At 39.1% G+C, this 18,271-nt stretch overlaps 1 protein-coding gene across 2 annotated transcripts in view; it reads right to left on the bottom strand.

Annotated features, from left to right (window-relative positions):
* Positions 1–3,346: 3,346 nt before the first annotated feature.
* CDK6 (cyclin dependent kinase 6) overlaps positions 3,347–18,271 on the bottom strand; it is a 140,861-nt gene continuing 125,936 nt past the window's right edge. For both annotated transcript variants that reach the window (XM_027450782.3, XM_027450783.3), the window contains exon 8: positions 3,347–17,147. In XM_027450782.3, coding sequence (XP_027306583.1) covers positions 17,001–17,147 — 147 coding nt within the window. In that variant the 3' untranslated portion in view covers positions 3,347–17,000. The remainder of the gene's footprint in view (positions 17,148–18,271) is intronic.

Raw genomic sequence — 18,271 nt, 5'->3', positions numbered from 1 at the left:
GCTGCTGCGCTGGGGTGACAGGAGGAGTCCCCAAAGGCCACCATGCACCTTTAACACTTGTGAAAATAGACACTATTTTTGTGAAAATAGTAGTGTGTAAGTGATTATAGGTGGCTAATTTCTTATATTAGGAGTGAGTTTCTATATGTGAATAATTGGTAGCAGCACACATGGAGAAGGCTGAGATACTCAGCAACTTCTTTGCCTCTGTCTGCACTGGTAGATGGGCTCCCCAAGTCTTTCATTTCCCTGAGCCCGTAGATGGAGGCTGAGGGATAAAAGTCCCACCCACTGTAAGTGAAGAGCAGGTTCGAGACCTCCTGATGAATCTAAACAGGTACAAGCCTATGGTAACTGATGACATGAATCCCAGGGTCCTGAGGGAACTGGCTGATGTAGTTGCCAAGCCTCTCTCCAGCATAGTTGAGAAGGACTGGCATTCTGGCGATGTCCCTGGTGAGTGGAAAAATGGAAACATCATGCCCCTACTCTTCAACAAGTAAAACAAAGAACTGAACAAAGAGCACTATTCTTCAATAATTAAAACAATTAGGAGACATTTCTTCTCAGAAAGAGCAGTCAGGCATTGGGACGGGTTGCCCAGGGAGGTGGTGGAGTCACCATCCCTGTGGGTGTTCAAGGAAAGGTTGGACATGCATGGTGCTTAAGGACATGGTTTAGTGGGTCATATTGGTAGTAGAGTGGTGGTTGGACCAGATGATATTGTAGGTCTTTTCCAACTTTTATGATTCTGTATGAGTTTTGTTTGTTTGTTTGTTTTGTTTTGTTTTTTCCCCTCCCCTTGACCTACCTGGTGGTCAGTTACAGGTGTGACCTCTTTGTTTTCTCTTCTGTGGATGCATGCACTAAGGTGTCATGAAATAGCAGCCTGTCCTGGCACAGAGTTCAATGAAATGGGCTCTGTTTACCAAAACAAAGGAAAAAAAAAAAAGCGGGGGAAAAGTACTTAACTATCATTTATTAGCTACCTGCATGCCTAGCAAGCCAAGGATTGTTGTAATACTGAGGTTAGGTTAATGCAAGGGCTAGGAGACTGAGAGTTACCGGCATCATGCTCAGAACTTCAAATGTCCTTTTTTTTTTAAAGGGTACCATTAAGAATTACTGCATGTTAGATACAGTGTTGTAAAAATTAAGAGAAGTAACCACATTTTGGTACTTTAAACATACCAAGCACAAATGAGCCTCGTTTCTGAAACAGTGTTGTGGTTGATCAGATTGGATTGGGTTGATTTATCTGGCAATAACTGGAAAAAATGTTGAGCCCATGGGAACTGGTGACTTGAAGCCATTTACCACAAGTGGGCTCTGAGGAGCTAGAAGAAAGCTGAGGAGCTAAATACACCAGGACTGCAAGGAAAATTTTCTTAGTTGCAATGAAAATTTACTGTGGAAAGTTGCAGCATTATGCAGAAGGGAAGGGAGAGTTTCAGGTCCTCAGAGTGCAACTGGTATATCCTAATGTAAGGATTACTTCAGAAAACATCAGGCAGAAGTTCTCAGTGAGCTGTCTGCGATGCCTGGGAAATACATCAAAGACACAAGCAACAAACTCCAGCAAAGTGTGTGCATGAAAGAAGCCTTTGTATACAGAAGGAACAAAACCAAACCAAACCAAAACAAAAACAACCAAACCAAACCAAACAAACAAAACCACAAACAAACAAAGCCACAACCCAAAACAACACAACTGATAGGTGTAAAATGATGATTGATACAGATACTGTAAATCTTGCTGCACGTTAGTAGCTGGCAGACAAATAATAGACAAAGACAACACATTTAAGCAGTTTAAAATGAACACTTGCTTCTACAGTGCTAATAAGTGTGTGGTACCTAGTGTCATTAGATAATTGTGAGGCGAAGGGATCAGACCATTTATGTGACTAATGAGAACAATAACGCTTGTGCTGATTTCTCTGTAGTATTTTTCTTAATGGAGTTCTTATAATTTTATTTCTCTTCCATAATTGAGTTTTATGAGCCTCCCGTAGCTCACTCTCTCACAGATGAGGGCTAGGAAGAAAATACATGTAGGAAGATTTTGTTCCACAGCTGCCCGCAGACTGCTGAGGTTTCTCCTGGGCTAGCTGAGCGCTATCAGAGAGATAAGACATTGAACAGTATCCAGATCTCTTGTGTAATCTGCCAAAAATTTCTGTGATTTTTCCCCTTTTTTCAGCATGTGCTAGCTGTGGCTGACAGGGGTCATGATAGTGACTTCTCAGACAACAGGCCTCCCTCCCTGTGGCTGACGTTGTGTCTGTCTCTTGGTGGACTACTGCTCCATCCTCTTATGTGCTTCAAGGCTGATTTGTAATGTCACATGATGTAAAGGTGTTTTTATTCAGTGTTGCATTGTATCTGAAGTGTATAGAGGTGTTATGGGCTTTCATGGCTCCTTGTAGTTTCTAGGGGCAGTACAAAATTTTGGTCTTAAGTTATAAAATCCTTTGTGGTTTGGGGGTCTGGTTAGCTTTGCAGTCATTTCTGTCTCCAGCTTTCATCCAGAAGTGGAAAGCTGTTTGGATGCCTCAGCTAATGGTTTTTAGATTCTGTTGGGTCATTTGAGGCCCTGTTGGTCGAAACTGCTTTTATCCTGCTCTAAAGAGTGCCTAATGGTCTTTGCAATAAACTGAGGCTTTATTTGAGCTGTTTTGCCGAGGTGTTTTTTTTGATTGGTTAGGAGTGAAGACAGAAAACATGCATCTGGTTTTAGAGTTTGATGATGTGTTGTTTTTGTGTTTGACTCAAAACACGCACTTTTACCATTTCTATGTACTCAGAAATGTTACTAGTCGTATTTGTAGCCAACCAAGAAAAAAAACAGGCAGCCAGGGAAGTGTGCTTGGGTTCTCTAAAGATAGAAGATGAAAATAGCAGAATCTTTAGGAAGACATGAATAGCACACGCCTTAGTACAACAGTTGGATTGAGTAACATTCGGGGAAAATAAAGCATTTCATGAATGATTGAGAGCCACCATCACTTAATTAAAGCACAATTTGCCTAGCAAAGTTAATCTATAAAAAGAAGATTTCAGTAAAGACAGACAGTGCTGAACTGAATAGCCTTCATAGCAATTGGAACAATTTAACATTTTATTTATTTTTTTTTAATGGAGTTCATCCTAGGGAAGCAAGAAAAGAATTCAGAAATGAGGACAAACAAGATTTTTTATAAAACTAAAGGTGTATGGTGGGATGCTTGAAAGGGTGTGAATGTGCTTATGTTTGCGTGTCTGGTTTTGTGTGTATGTTTGTTTATTTTCTGTAATACCCAGGGTGTTGAGAAAAACACTTGTAAAGAGAAAAACTAGAAAACAATGTTGCTATTTTTCTGTATTTAATATACAATACTTACTGCATCTGTATTCATTTTACATTTTTAGATAAAAGAAAAATATAGCTCGAAAAGTGAAGTAAACTTCAGGAAAGCAGTTTTAAATACAAAACAAATTTCTTGCCTTTTTACTTTCCAATAATTTGGGAACAACTAAAAAGAACCTGACACCGTGAACATTTTTATTATATCGATTTTCATACTGAACCCTCAGCACCCAACAATAAATACACAACTTTGCTTCTCTTGCACTGCCAGCAGCAAAACGTTCAGTTCCAAAGGACTGTAATTCTGATATAATACAACATTGATAACCTTCTGTGTGCCTTAATTTAATTTTGCCATATTGACACATGAGTAGTTCTGCAGTCCACCATCTTTACAAACTTGTAAAAGCTAAAGAATATGTTATGTGGTAAGGTGCATGCTTGAAAGAGTATGCTCCGATGAACTTCAATGCAGTCGATGTAAAGTAGCCCCAACAGAGGGTGTTCCTAAAGCAGAAAGCCTCATAGGGTGAAATTTGGGACACAGAGCAGGCATGCAGTTAGATCAAAGGGCTTTGTTTGAAAGCTTGCAAAGAGAGCTCTAGAGTTTCCAAAGTGTTTGCATTATTTCCCAGCCATTCTGTACAGCAGAAACATGGTTTTCCCAATGCGTATATGGTAATCAGCAGCTGTGCAAGAAGAGGAGAGAGGCTGCGAGATTTCATGTACAGCAATGGTGCAATATTTCTATATACCACAGTTTGCATTTTGTAGCCCCTTGATGTAATATGTATGAGCAAAAGGTAAACCAGCATATTTAAGTAACAATTCAAGAAATCACTGTTGCAATTTTATGCATCTCTGTAGGTCATACTGTATTTCACACAGAGGTGATTTTAATGCTGAACAAAAAGAATGTAAAGAACACTGAATAGTAATTATTAAGCACACAGAATAAAAAAAATGATGCACCTTTAAAAGAAACAGTAACACACGCACCTTTTCATGTTTGTACCCTGATTAAAAGAACATCTTGAATTTCAAGTATGAAGTGATACAGTGAAATCATGTCCCGTGAATAGGTATCAATGGTAGTCTAGGTAGTACAGTTTGCACTGTTAGGTAACTTTCCACCTTGCAAAAGAAAATCCTACTGCATATGTAGGTAAAGTGACTTGAAAAGCTAAAACGCTAGGTGCCAGCTGGTTCGCTGGTATAAGCTGATACAACGCTGTAGAAGTCAACAGGACTATGCTGATTTTCACCAGCAAAGTACATGATCTAAGGTGAATTAAGAAAAAAATATTTGAAACTGCTTTGCATGTTTTCCCTTGAATAAGCAAGTCCTAGACATCTCCAGAGCAAATGATATTACAAAAAGCAAAACCAAAAGAGCACAAAAGAAGCCAAACAGCATTAGATGCTGTTTTAACTTATTGATTTTTTTTTTTAATTTTTATTTTTTTTGTAAAATCATACTGAGAAATCAAGAAGTAAAGGCACTGCGGCATATTTTGATTTCCTAATGGATGTTGGCCTGATGTAATATCAATTAATAAGGTTACTCTGGATGTGTCTCAGAAATTATCTTCACTGTTTGTAGTATTCTGTAAACCTGAAAGCACCAGTTTTAATAATGCCGTTTGCGACTGTAACTTATCTTGCAGATTCTGAAACAGGAATCCCATAAGGGTTACAAACAGGCTTAACTTCATACAATTCTTTTAACTTCAGTGGAATTTGTAACATGTAAGTAAGGCACACATGGAGTGTCTGGAGCAGTGAGAAGTGAATCTTATTTCTGGTACATTTCTGTACCAGCACCGTGCTTTTCTCCACATTTCCCAATGCCACTAAGAAGTGCACTTCCGAACTTTTGTATACAAAAGTAATGAGTAGGAATTTTGAGAGACATAATGTTACTAGAGTTAAGATTTTTGTCACGCATTATATAGTACTCTTGCTGATTTACTAAGCTTAAATATCTTTACATAGACCTGAGCTGCCTGACGCTGAAATTTGTAGACTTAAAGGGTCAAATACTTGGTTTAATTTAACTGTAGTCAGTCGAGTTACAGTGAGAGTAAATTACACTAAATGATTTAAAATACTTTGACACCCCAATCCTATTTCATGCAATTGTCCATGCACAAAAGAATATCTAAATTTGCTGCCTTTGTGCTTTTGTATAGCTAACAATCTTTTTTAAAGCCGAGATGGGCAATTTTATTGCTGTACAAGATGTACTTCAGTTACAAGATGCTACTCAAACACGGCCCCTGGTTTAAGTGTCTGGAATTGACAGATACCTGCTGGAACTGCTACAAACAAAATAAAGCCAAAGGCAGCCTATGTAATATTTTCTAATTTTAATTTTTCAGACAACATTCCCCCACTATTTGTAAAATTAGCTCTACAATAGCATTTCAAAGTAATCTGCTTAATCTTTTACATATTTAAACAAACAAAAAAATACCCTAAAGCATAAAAAATACTACATCTGAACACACATACTATTCTAGTTGCAAAACTCAAGGTACAGTATGAAGCTTATTTAATTTTTTTTTTGACTGATCTAGCTTTCTGCCTCTCTATGAAACTAGCTTCACTTCAACAGCCAAAATGTATACTAAATGCAAATAAACAATTAAGCAGCAAGACTCGACACATTTTTTGGCAACTAACCTTTTCACAGGACTAGTGTGTTTTCATAAGAAATAATATACTGAATTATAATAGCAATAATTTAGGTTAATGTCAAATAACTCACAGATAAATGCGTCCACATTTTCAATAAACACTGACCCCCTTTCTGGGTGTCTTGGTGCTGCTATTAACCATGTGTCCCCACAACTACGACCGATCACTAAACGAAAGCCTTTTTCTGCAAATACTTTTATGAGCAATTCTAGGCACATGAGTAGCCCCTCTCAGCTCTGTGGGGCTCCTCAGGTGAGGCACCATATTCAGGTGTTTGCATACTCAGGCTTTCAGACCAAAGAGTATCAAGCTGGTGAGGAACATACACTCTTACACAGAAAGTAGAAGACAGACATACAGATGAAAGCTCTCTGCGGTGCTTTCAGGAGTTATAATATAAACATTTCCAAAGTTTACAGTTCAACTCCTAAGACATCATTTTGAAGGTATAATTTCTCTTTAACTAGAGCATTCAAAGACATTATACTTTTAAAGCTGTTCAAAGTAATGCAGCTAAATATTACACGAAAAATAAAACCCATACAAGATTCAATGGCAGAAGTAGACCACTTAAATGAATTGGAATGAAATGGACCATAAATACATTAATCTGAATGCTTGAAAAGAATTTACAAAGGACTTAAATACTGGAAAGGAAAGAATAAACGGGTGCCTGTGGGCTTGCTTTCAGTGCCAAAAACATATAGCTTTGTGTAGAAAACAGATTCTATCAGAAAAATAAAAGGCGACTTTATATTTTCTCTTTCTTAAGTATTTTAAAATGAGTTTCTTGCTTTAACAGAAGTGGCTGCTTTGCCTGTAAAAGAGTGCATGGCTAAGATTCCTTGAGACTTGTTTAGACCCTTTTCCATGGGAACTGGCTCTCATTTCTTACCAAAAAGCACCGCTGTAAGGTAAACTTCTTTAGCCCACCTTGTCGTGACTATAAGTGGGTTGTAGGAGGGAGGTTCAATCTCCAGGAAAAGAGATTTTGAACACTGCAGAGAATGACAGCAAGGTTATTAAGTGGTGCTGAATACAAGGAAGGTGTCACAGATACTGGGTTTTATTTGCTGGAATCTAAACTGAAACAACTGATACATTTAATACCAACCACCAGAGAATGATCCAAATTTTTAGACAGTGCTGACCTACTCTGGTTTTGATCTAGTAATCTAGAGTAATGCTTTTCTATTCAACTTATTATGCACAACAGGAAGGGCAATGGAGGTGGTGGAGGTGAGTCACAACAAAGGAAAACAGCTGGAAAACCACTGGGTTGACAGACGTAGGACAAAAAAAGGAAAGGACAGAGCAACCTCTGCAGTCCCTGCTGCTCACAGTTCTACTTCCATCCATTCGGCCTCTAATCTCATGATATTGCAGCTCTTCTATTATGTTACAATAGGTATCTTCAGTTCAAAACGTACATGGCAATCAGTACCTCAGACAAGCCCATTGCCACTGAGCTTGTATAAGCCACCCTGTACAGCAATGCATCCGCAAACTTCCTGCCAGCATCCAAAGTCTGATGTACTTTCCATTGTAGTCCCAACCCATAGTTACACCCCTCCTTTGTTGCAAGGGACTCCAGGATAAAGTCCCTGCAAAAAAATCCTGATGGAATTTGTGTCTTGCTGGAAAAGGATTGCAAAGCACTTTAACTAGCAGGCTGTAGACCCAGGCTTTACTTTGAACTCTGAAGGGTGGCTGTTGGAGATACACCATCATCCACCTGGAGTAAAGCACTTTGTCCTTTCCCACCATATGCCCAGAGTTCACAGTCATCCTTTAGGAAGGTGAGAGAGGTCTCCTAGGGGAGTTCTTACCAATACCACTGTTTAAAATGCAAAAATGTCCACTGCTATAGAAACAGCAAGCATGCTATCCCCTCCAGATCCTGTTAACACTTTTTCTCAGGAGAATATATTGGGGTCATTGTCTGACTGTGCCTAGTACTTGTGGCAAGGCTCTGTACTCATATCTGCCACAGCATGAGCAAAGGAATGAGCTTGATTGCCTGCATGCGCCCATGCCATCTTGAAAGTTGGGACCCCTCATAGAGGGAAGGTCTTCTAGGTGCTCTGACTCTTGCTGGGAGAAGACATTTCCCTGGGAATAGTGATCTCTGGGAAGAAGAAGGGAAAAGGGGTGAGCAGGAGGAGGCTGGCATTGTTAGTCTTGTTTGTATCCTTTAAAAACTTCATGTAGCCGAAGAATCACTGGCTGCTCTTGTAAACACACACAGACAGTTGTCCAGTGATCTTCTATACTTACTAAATAATCGTATGAATCCAAAATAGTTTTGACTGATCGAACACATTATGTTCAATCTAATCTACACCTGCTCATGTCTTTGCTTGAGCCAAAGAATGTAAAAATAACAAACACTTTGCCATATTCTTCTGTATCAATTCCCAGCTCCTAACGAGAAGCAAGGGAAAATGAGAGAAGACATCACTGTCTGCCTGCAAACTGGAGGGCTGCAGAATCACAAGGTAGTAAATTAGCTCACAGCTTTTGAATGGCTGAGCAAGGTCAGCTACAAGTGATAGGTGACCAAGTGTTGCCACAGTGAGAGGAAGCAGGGTATTGAAGGGCTGTTAAGGACTAGGATCTTCAGGTATACTTTTGGTGTTACAGTAGGATGATCTGGGATAAGGAGTCGATAAGCTGCTGGGTGATCTATCACTATATATATATATATACCACCAATGCCAGAGAAGTACAGTGTAGAATTAAAGGCTTCCTATTCCTAGAACTGCAAAATTTGTCTCTGTGCCAAGCCTAGTTGCTCATATTTAATGCAAGGACCAAAATAAGCCGCTCTGTGCCATCCCTTACCATGTCACCCATACACATGAACTAAACCTACACAGACCTTGTACTCCCTATTTCTGTGCTGCCTATTTCTGGAGGCGGCACAACAATAGTTAACGATAGCTCTGAGGCTGGCACAGCAGCTTGGAAAGCTCCATTCCTGCTGTACAACCGATGAAAAGGCACCCTCTTCCCTGGCAGACGGTTCTGCAGCATCACTTACACTGGGTGTCCAACAGGCTCTCAGACTTGCTCATGCAAGGCAGTGAACCACCTGGACTGATCCAGACAAATCTGCGTGTGGATAATCTCATTAAAACCCAAGTACTCAAACACATGCCATTTTGGATTGGCAAAGAATTTTCAATTTGCTGCAGGAGTCAGCTTGTAATGCACAATGATTCTTCACACTACTGGGTGCCCTTACTGATACATTCTTCATGTCTGCAATTAGTCTACTCTTGAGCTGTCTCAACAGCCTTTTTTTTTTTAATATATCTACACAGAAAAATCACTTACACAAAATCTAATTTAATAAATACAGCTGTTGCTGTCTTGAAAAACTGCACCGGCACTCATGACTTGAGTTAGCACATCAAGGATCTGGGGCTAAAATCCTGTGCAAGAGCACCGCTTTATCATCTTCGCTCTGAAAGTGAATGACAGGAGAAAACAAAAAAACATGGAAAAAAATTCTTCCCCCTACACTTAAACATAACTTTTCCACATGTTCAAATTCACTTTCCCAAATTGTCCTGAACTCTCCTATCTCTACCCACTTTTCCTACCTTTGCAGCACTTTGCAATTTTCCTCTCTCATCTAGATAATCAAAATTGATCCTAACATTCAAGAACATAAACAAACAAATAGTCCCACAAAAGTTTATAAAAGGAAGAAAGGTCGCTAGAAAATGGTAGCTGCCTCCTACCATTAATGCATGGCAGGAACATACAGCAGAGCATGGCTTCTTTCTGCATCTACAGAAACAGCACACTGCACAGCTCAGAGTGCTGGGCATAGCCAGCAGCAGTAACAAGAGTTGGGAAGATTAATAACATTAAGTATGATTAGGGTAGGGCTGATGATTTAATAACATGTCAAATGTATGAAGCATGGAATAAGAGGAAAGGTTGCATACTACAGTCCATTAATTATACTCTCTTCAGAAGTAATTGCATGAAGGAAGCTAACAATCAAATATTTGTGAAAATTCATTTTCCATTTAGTGGCAAAGACAGTGCTGCTTGGCTGGGCTTAACATGAGCATGTCAATGGGAGCAAGTATCAGTGTAAACATTAGAAAATTTGCTTGGCATCTGGGTGGGTTTAAGGTGCAGAAAGCTAACTAGTGTGGATGCAACTATAGCATGCTCCAAAATAGACAGTGAGCTTGAGAGCTTTACAGCATATCTGTGTATACATCACCAAAGTAAACATTACCTGCTTTCCCTTCTCCTTTCAAATAGTATAGGTAGCTTTAGTGCAAATGAACATTAAAATGCTTATTAGAGTAAGTTCATACCTGGATTCTTCCTTAAAACCCTATCAACTTTGAGAAGTCAGTGAAAGAGTCTCAGTTTCAATGCATATTTAATACACATTGTTTGTATTTACATTTCTCACTTTATAAATACTCTCCTTTTCCCTTATCCCAGAAATATCTTCCCAATAGTTCCTTGAAATCTTTTTTTGTTTTATCTTTACTAATGTCAGTTTTTTTAAAGGCAGTATCTTTTGGCTGATCTTCTCTGGAAACAAGCTACTCTACCGTGATCACCAAGTATCAAAATAGCCATACCAGAATCTCTTGCTTTCTGTAGCCATGCAAGACAAACACACAACATTTACTACACCTTAAAGAATGATATTTAGCTAGTTTCTGCAAGCACTTTGTGAGCCGTTTTTGTGCACACTATTCCTAAGTGTATTTTATGGTTCTTTTGCCAGGTATATACTGCATATCTGTATGCAATACATGTGAAGCTTCAGACTAAAGGGAATAAATTACACTTGCCAAAAGTATAATTGTCAGTTTGTATGTCCACATCTTTCTTCTTTCAATGGCTTAGCTCGTTTAAATCAATGAAAAAGCTTCTTATTGTTTTACAGAAGTTACTGGGATTTCATGGTTACTGAGTTGGTCCAGAAACTGGAATTATATTACAGTCATTATTTAACAAGTCACAAAACACAGAGATATAATTAAATAAATAGCTCACAGATAGAACTCCTATTTGAGTTGCACAGCCTGTTAGATTATTCAAATTGTAGTCATATTTTTGCACACCTCAACTGTATTTGCACACACAAAAAAATGGATATGATAATGAAACCTGGTAGGTATCATTAGGCATATACAATCCCACTTACTTTTCTAGAGATTGTTTCTGATTTTTTTTTCCTCATGGAAAATATCTGTATAACTCTAATACTTAGCAATCAAAAAGAAGTAAAAGTGATAGCTTATGAACAGTCAGTTACTGAAGATTTCAGTATATAACACGCTATTCTCTGTGAATTTAAAAATAAATTTCTTATTTTTTCTCCCACAATTGCAGTTTGGAAAAACATTTTTTTTCCTAATATGTTAATGTCAACAGAATCACACATTAAGAGAAGAGTGAAATCCTGTTAACATCAAGAAAGCTCTTCATATTTAGAAGCAGTTTTGAGGCAATACAATAAATACATTAGTTTCCGAAGCTTCTGATCAGTTCAAGCTCCAAGCATAAAACAACAGATTACTCTAATAGGCTAGTATCTTCTAATTCACATTGTACATAAAATTCCATCTATTCCTGAAACTATTGCATAAGAAAAATACTAACAAAGTGGTTCTATAAAACAGGGTTCTTAGAAGAATCTTCCTCATTATTCAGCTGTGTATTATACATGGCACATAATTAATGTCGACTTTTAAACCAAACTGCGTGGTTTATGATTCATAAACATATTTAACAACTGATGTGTTTTCAGTTGTGAGTCAGATAAGTGCTCAAGTTTGTTGGCTGAAGGACCAAACCAGCATGTTTTTTCTATATTTTCCATAATAAAATTGGCCAGGTGGCCAAGAAGGCCAACGGCATCCTGGCTTGTACCAGGAATAGTGTGGCCAGCAGGAGCAGGGAGGTGATCGTCCCCCTGCAGTCAGCTCTGGTGAGGTCGCCCCTCGAGTGCTGTGTTCAGTTTTGGGCCCCTCACTACAAGAAGGACATCGAGGCCCTGGAGCATGTCCAGAGCAGGGCTACAAAGCCTGGAACACAAGGCCTGTGAAGGGCGGCTGAGGGAGCTGGGGTTGTTTAGTCTGGGGAAGAGGAGGCTCAGGGCAGACCTCATTGCTCTCTACATCTGCCTGAAAGGAAGGGGTGGGGAGCTGGGGGTTGGTGTCTTCTCACAGGTAGCTAGTGACAGGACTAGAGGGGATGGCCTCAAGTTGCACCAGGGGAGCTTCAGGTTGGAAATTAGGAGACATTTCTTCTCAGAAAGAGCAGTCAGGCATTGGAACAGGTGTTCAAGGAAAGGTTGGATGTGGTGCTTAGGGACATGGTATAATGGGTGGTATCAGTGGTAGCGTTGGACCAGATGATCTTGAAGGTCTTTTCCAATCTTAATGATTCTATGATTCTAATACCAGAGAGAATTATCCCTTTGGATGATAAAACACGCTTCTCAAAGACAGTGAGTGAACTTGTGAAAAGTAGCATGGCACAGTATTTCTGTCTTATTCTCCAAAACGACCTTCAAGTATGAAAACCATGCAAAAGTTACATTGCTGGGTAACATCCCCCAATGCAGGACATGCTCAAATACCATAACTTGCTGTTTTCTTGCATGTGAAAGGCTCTATACATGTAGCACCAAATTCCAAAGTTTTGCAAACACGATATCCTACTTTTTTGGTCTGTTTTAACAGAGAAAGAAGAATGAAAAGTACTCTTAACATTTCTCACAGTAGACTAATGTGCTGAAAAAACAGTGGAGTGCGGGCACAGCCTACACAGAAATACGCACAAAGCCTATTCTTAGAATTTTACTTGTCACACAGAAGACAACACAGGTGTACACAAAATTAAGGTTAAGTGAGGAGGTGCACAAAGAAATTCTTTTAAAATCATCCCTTCTGGGATGCTGGAATAAAATAAGCAACACTTGGTAGCAGGGGCACAGGGACACTGGCACTATGTAGCTATCGAAAATTTGTAAGAATCTTGTTGGAAACAGCATCTGTGAGTGCCACTGAAATCTGGTTTCCATATGGGTGCTCAAAGAGAGGAACTGGAGAGCTAGACAGAGTGTGGGGACTGGGTGAAGAGAGAAAGGGGCTTCTCCAGGCATATTGCTATGGCTCAGCACTTCAATACCTGGCTTTGGTGATGTTTTTCCTTGGCTATTGGGTCTGCTTTTCCTGCAGAATTATGTAGCAGTGACAAAAAAAAAAAAATAAAAAAAAAAATAAAGGTTTGTTGGAGATGGAAATTGTTCCTTCTGTTACTCAGAACATCCTGTTGTCTAGTGGGTAGAGCACAGTGTCTGCTTGTGGGTGGTTTAGGAGCTAAGCAACTAACCCTACTTTTAATATATTTTTTTGCCAGTGTTTTTCAGCTGCTGTTGAACCAGTCCTCTAGAACATATATGTATGGGCATAGTTATTGTGAAGAATTGCACTCAAAAATGTTATTTAAAGGGTGTATGAAAAGTTGTCATCTCAGTCTGGAATATCTGTGAAGAGGAGCAATTTTTTCACATGTATAATTCCTACATCCTACACATACAGCAGTAATGAGTACAGAAACTTCAAGACTACAGCTATACCAGTGAAATAAAAAGAGTAAGGGCATGGCTTGAGCACAGCCCCACAGCTGTCTCTGTACTGTCTCATTTTTAGCATGATTCCCAGCATGCTTTCAGCCAGTGCCAGCACTTTGCCCAGCCAGGGGACATGCCTCCTCAGTTTACTAGTGTAAGTGAAGCCTCATAGCTTGGCAGGGAAAATGGGAATCAGATGAAGCCTAAGGCATGTCAGAGAGGACTACTGGAATTTCTTCCTGAAAAGATTTTGAAAAGGAGGTCATTTGAAAAGTCCTTATGCCTTTGAATCCAGTCCCTTGGTACCACAAGGGAAAAAAAGATCTTTGCCCTAACCCTGTCAAGACAGATTTCCTTTTTTCTTGCTGCCATTCCCATGGAAGGATGTTGCAGAACCAAAAATTAATGCAACCTCTTCCAGTCTTTCTCCTGAATACTCCCACTTATAACCTGATCCTATATTAGACGACATACAGCACCATGTTGCAGAGGCTCTACTTCTGATTCCATAGGCCAGCTCCTGCTTTTCTCTGCTGCTCTCTTGAGCTCTACTTCCAATACCATGCATTAGTAAATTCTGCTCCAGTAGTTTACTTTCTTGCAATTTCCATTTTTTCGTTAGTTCTTGGGCCCACACTAAGCAAACTTTGGCTTAAAGTGTTAACTTCCCTCTTTTTGTTTCACCCTAATAATTTGCTTACAATCAGAAATCAAACACACACACACACACACAGAAACACACACATTTTCACCCTATGTTAGCTCTTGGAGAGCTCTGGGAGAGTTCCCTGACAGCTGCTGGAAAACCACACCAGCTGAATGCCCTGATACAACATGTACGATAGCTTGGTGGCAGGTAAAATCCAGAATATTTTAAAAAGTGCTAAACCATGTAGAAAACTTCTATTTGCTGCTCTGGCAAGATTCTCCTAAAAGTTGGGTCTGATTGTTCTAATTAGTGTTTAAAAATTGTTTAAAAAAAAATAATTCTGGCCTATCTTTTCCCATGAATGTCAAAAACCTATTCACACTCAGGTCCATCGAACCATGGAGGAATAGGGCTGGTTCAACACCAGTGCAGTAGATTTGCCATTCTTTTCGGGTGTAGGAGAAGAGAGAATGACAGAAATGAGGCCAAGATTAGAGGAGTTAGCTGCTGTGACTGCTCCCTGGCCTTCAGCTTTCCACTTGCAGAGCTTCCAAAATTCTTGTGCTATGCATCTGTATTATCTCTGTGTGTGGATGCCTCGTACACGCTCTTGCCAGGCCTAATTTGCAACTTTCCTGTTCATGCTGGTAGGTTTTGAGTACGTATCATTCTGGGCATGAAGAAAAACACAGGCCAATGCATGCATGCATGCAAGTGGTCCTTTTAAAACCTGTCCTATTTGAAGTAGGCATAATTTAACCATAAATCACATGGTTAAGCATCTAACAGTAAAGAAAAGCTTTATCCAAGAGACTGGTAAAATCTACTCACTCTCTTAGCAATGGACTGTGTCCCAGACAGTGCAGATACCTGAAACAGAGTTAACAGTGAAGTCCACCACAACAGCCAGTATGCCACAGGTCTGAGAAACCTGCCAGGGAGACAGCTACATGTTCCCTTACCAGATCCAGAAAAAATACATTGCTCAACTCAGTGCTCAGGACCTGCTTCTGCCAAGCATGCTGTGAGGAAGGGTATGATGCTGGCTCAGTAGCTAGACAAGATGAAGTAGAGATGAAGAAGAGAGTAGCCTAAGGGACTGTCATAGGAGTAAGCAAAGTTAGCTGCCTCACTTATCATCAGTTATACTGCAATAGTGTGTATTTATATATTCATGGTAAGGGCTAACTCGGACCAATTTTCTCCCCAGGTCATATCCAGGTAAATGCACTGAAATCATGCTAGGGAACAGCTTTTATGGATTCAAAATACTTCTTTTTTTTTTCCCATTACAGTATTAAAAAAATAAAAGTTTCTTTTAAAAATACTGAAAATATATTTTAGTTAAGGTAAAAGTACTAAATATAAAAAATTAATGTAATATTTAATATAACTGTGCTATAAAGACACGTGAATTGCTCAGTTATTTTGACATTCAATAATGGCACATTAGCCCTAGTGGAGAAGCATGTGCCAGTATACCCACATGGTGGTTTAGGAGAGAAGCTCATGCATTTCTGCATAGAAAACAAGTCTTCTTAATAAATGACATCTGAGAGATTTTGTGACAGTAATGTTCATGCACTTGTGATGCATGGGGGGTGTTGCAGGTAAGGCAGCGAAGTACACAGCATGCAAGTCAGCACAAATAAACACCTGTACTTCTTTACAGGTATAGGATTCCCTGCTTCTAATCTGGAAGTATTTTGTCTGTGTTCCTTTTCAGCTGATAATGAGAACAAGTTAACGGCACAAACCTGTATTCATTTTCATTGGCTCTGCTCATGTCTTTGAGCTGCATACCAGAAAATTCAGAACAAGATAGAGAAAATGTGCTTGCAGCTGTTTCCAGGGAGAAATGATGGGTTAGATGATGGGCTAGAATGTGCATGTATTCCAACATAAACTATGTGGAAACTGAATGGATCTTTAAGAACAGGATCCTATAAGTTTCTTTAAAATACTTGCTTTTGAAACATGCACACAAACTTAACTGGATAATAACTTGTTTGTGTATGAGGAAAAACTAAAAGTTGAGACATTTATTATGAACACCATCATCACTATTATTTTTATAGAGCAATTAAATGATAAAATAATCCATCCAAGTATTCAACTGGGGAAGCACCTGCATATAGTCTACAATGCACAGTAGCTGGATGTATTAATGTATGTATCAGTTAACTGCAGGTTGCAGAGATCTGATATTTCAATGCCATTCTTTAAATATCACTTTAAGAGATCACATAATAATAATAATAAAAGTACCAAATCATGCTTCAGCAGCTAGAGAGAGAGATTGCATCATGTTTTGGCAGTGACTTGATCATCCTACTCCACACTGGCAGCATTCAATATTAAAATGATAAAATGGCAGCAAAACTGGTCAGCAGCTTCTCTTCGTCTGGAGTTTTCCCAGGTAGATAAACAAAACAAAAACAAAACAAACATAAAGCTGCAATGGGAGCAGGTCGAAACCCTGTTCCTTGCATCGCTCTGATGAAAGTAAACTAGATTGGTTTCCTTGGATAAGCACATCACAATCCCAAAATAAAAGATAGGTGTTTAAAACCTCCAAATAATGATCTTCACTATAACAGCTATGTGGTTTATAGGGGTCAGTGGCCTTGTCAGCTACATGTCTTGTTCATTTATAGGTTCATCTTCAGTCAGCATTATGATGCATTCACCTCACTGGAGTTTTGGCTGGATGACATGTGAGAGTCCAGATTCTCCTTGCATTTCTCCAGATCATGGAAATATGGGTGAGACAGGGCAACATAGGCAGATATTCTCTTGGCTGGATTGAACGCTAAGCATTTCTGTAAGTATGAAAAGAAGTTAGTTTTAACTACAATGTAGAGTTATAATTGCTAACATTGCAAGTCACTGTCAATTATTTATGCATGTCACTGTCAATTTACGATCAGTATGAGGCACAACAGGGGCACAGGTCACAGCAGTTGCTGCATGTTAAGATGGTTATGCATATTAAAACAAGCGGTTGGGTTACAGTATAGCATCCTCAAAGCTAATAGAAAATATCAAGTTCGAAAATTAAGATATCCATAGTCTAGGCAATCCCAGAATTCAGGTTTTCTTGAATTCAGATGCACAGGACATCTGTCTCATAGACTGCAGGGAGCAACTATTCATGAATAGCTTCTGAATCCCCCCAGTATTCAATATACTCATCTTCTGTGGGTATAACCCAGATTGTGTTATAAGGTTTATGTTAATTCCTAAGCTCAATGTTTCTACAGGTGTTGGGTCTTTGACTTCATACCCTTTGTATGTTAATGTTTTGTGTTTGCTTTCCTAGATCTTTTGGAAAAACAAAACAAAACAACCCCCCCCAAAAAAACCAAAAAACAACCAAAACCAAAAACCAGAACATTTCCATTATGCTGAAATAAAAGAAGAGTCTGAAGGAACATTCAAAATTCATCAATGCCAGTCTGTAAGTGTGCTGAAAGCTCTGCTCCTCATGCTGGTCAGTACTATTGTCTCCTTATATTTTTCACTGACTTCATGTTACAGTATTGTTGTTTTGTAATTTAGTTATCTGAGCTTTAACTGTTTGTTTATTCTGTGTCTGTATTGGATCTGGCATACTGCAGTCTTGGACTCTTGCAGTGACTTTTAATAACTAAATATCCACATGACTTATCACTGAGGTGAAACCTTTAGATCACAGCTTTCTGCCACAATAATGACAGCAGTGGGGCTGGTCAGTGTGTCAAACACTCCCAGACAGATACATCCTTTGAGATGGAAGTAGGGGATTCCACTTTTTGTAGGTAACAAGAGCAATGACAACCTTAAACTGCATTTCATTCAGCCATTTCAGAGCTGTGCTAAAGTGATCACAGATCTTGGGTCTATTCCTCTTAAGTTAAATGTTTTCTGCCTTGTTCCAAACCCTGCTTGCTTGTTGCAGATACAT

Source organism: Anas platyrhynchos, chromosome 2 (genome assembly GCF_047663525.1).
Source record: "Anas platyrhynchos isolate ZD024472 breed Pekin duck chromosome 2, IASCAAS_PekinDuck_T2T, whole genome shotgun sequence".
Taxonomy (NCBI): Eukaryota; Metazoa; Chordata; class Aves; order Anseriformes; family Anatidae; genus Anas; species Anas platyrhynchos.
The sequence above is the reverse complement of the archived record's forward strand: the minus strand, read 5'-3'. Positions and strand labels throughout refer to the sequence as shown.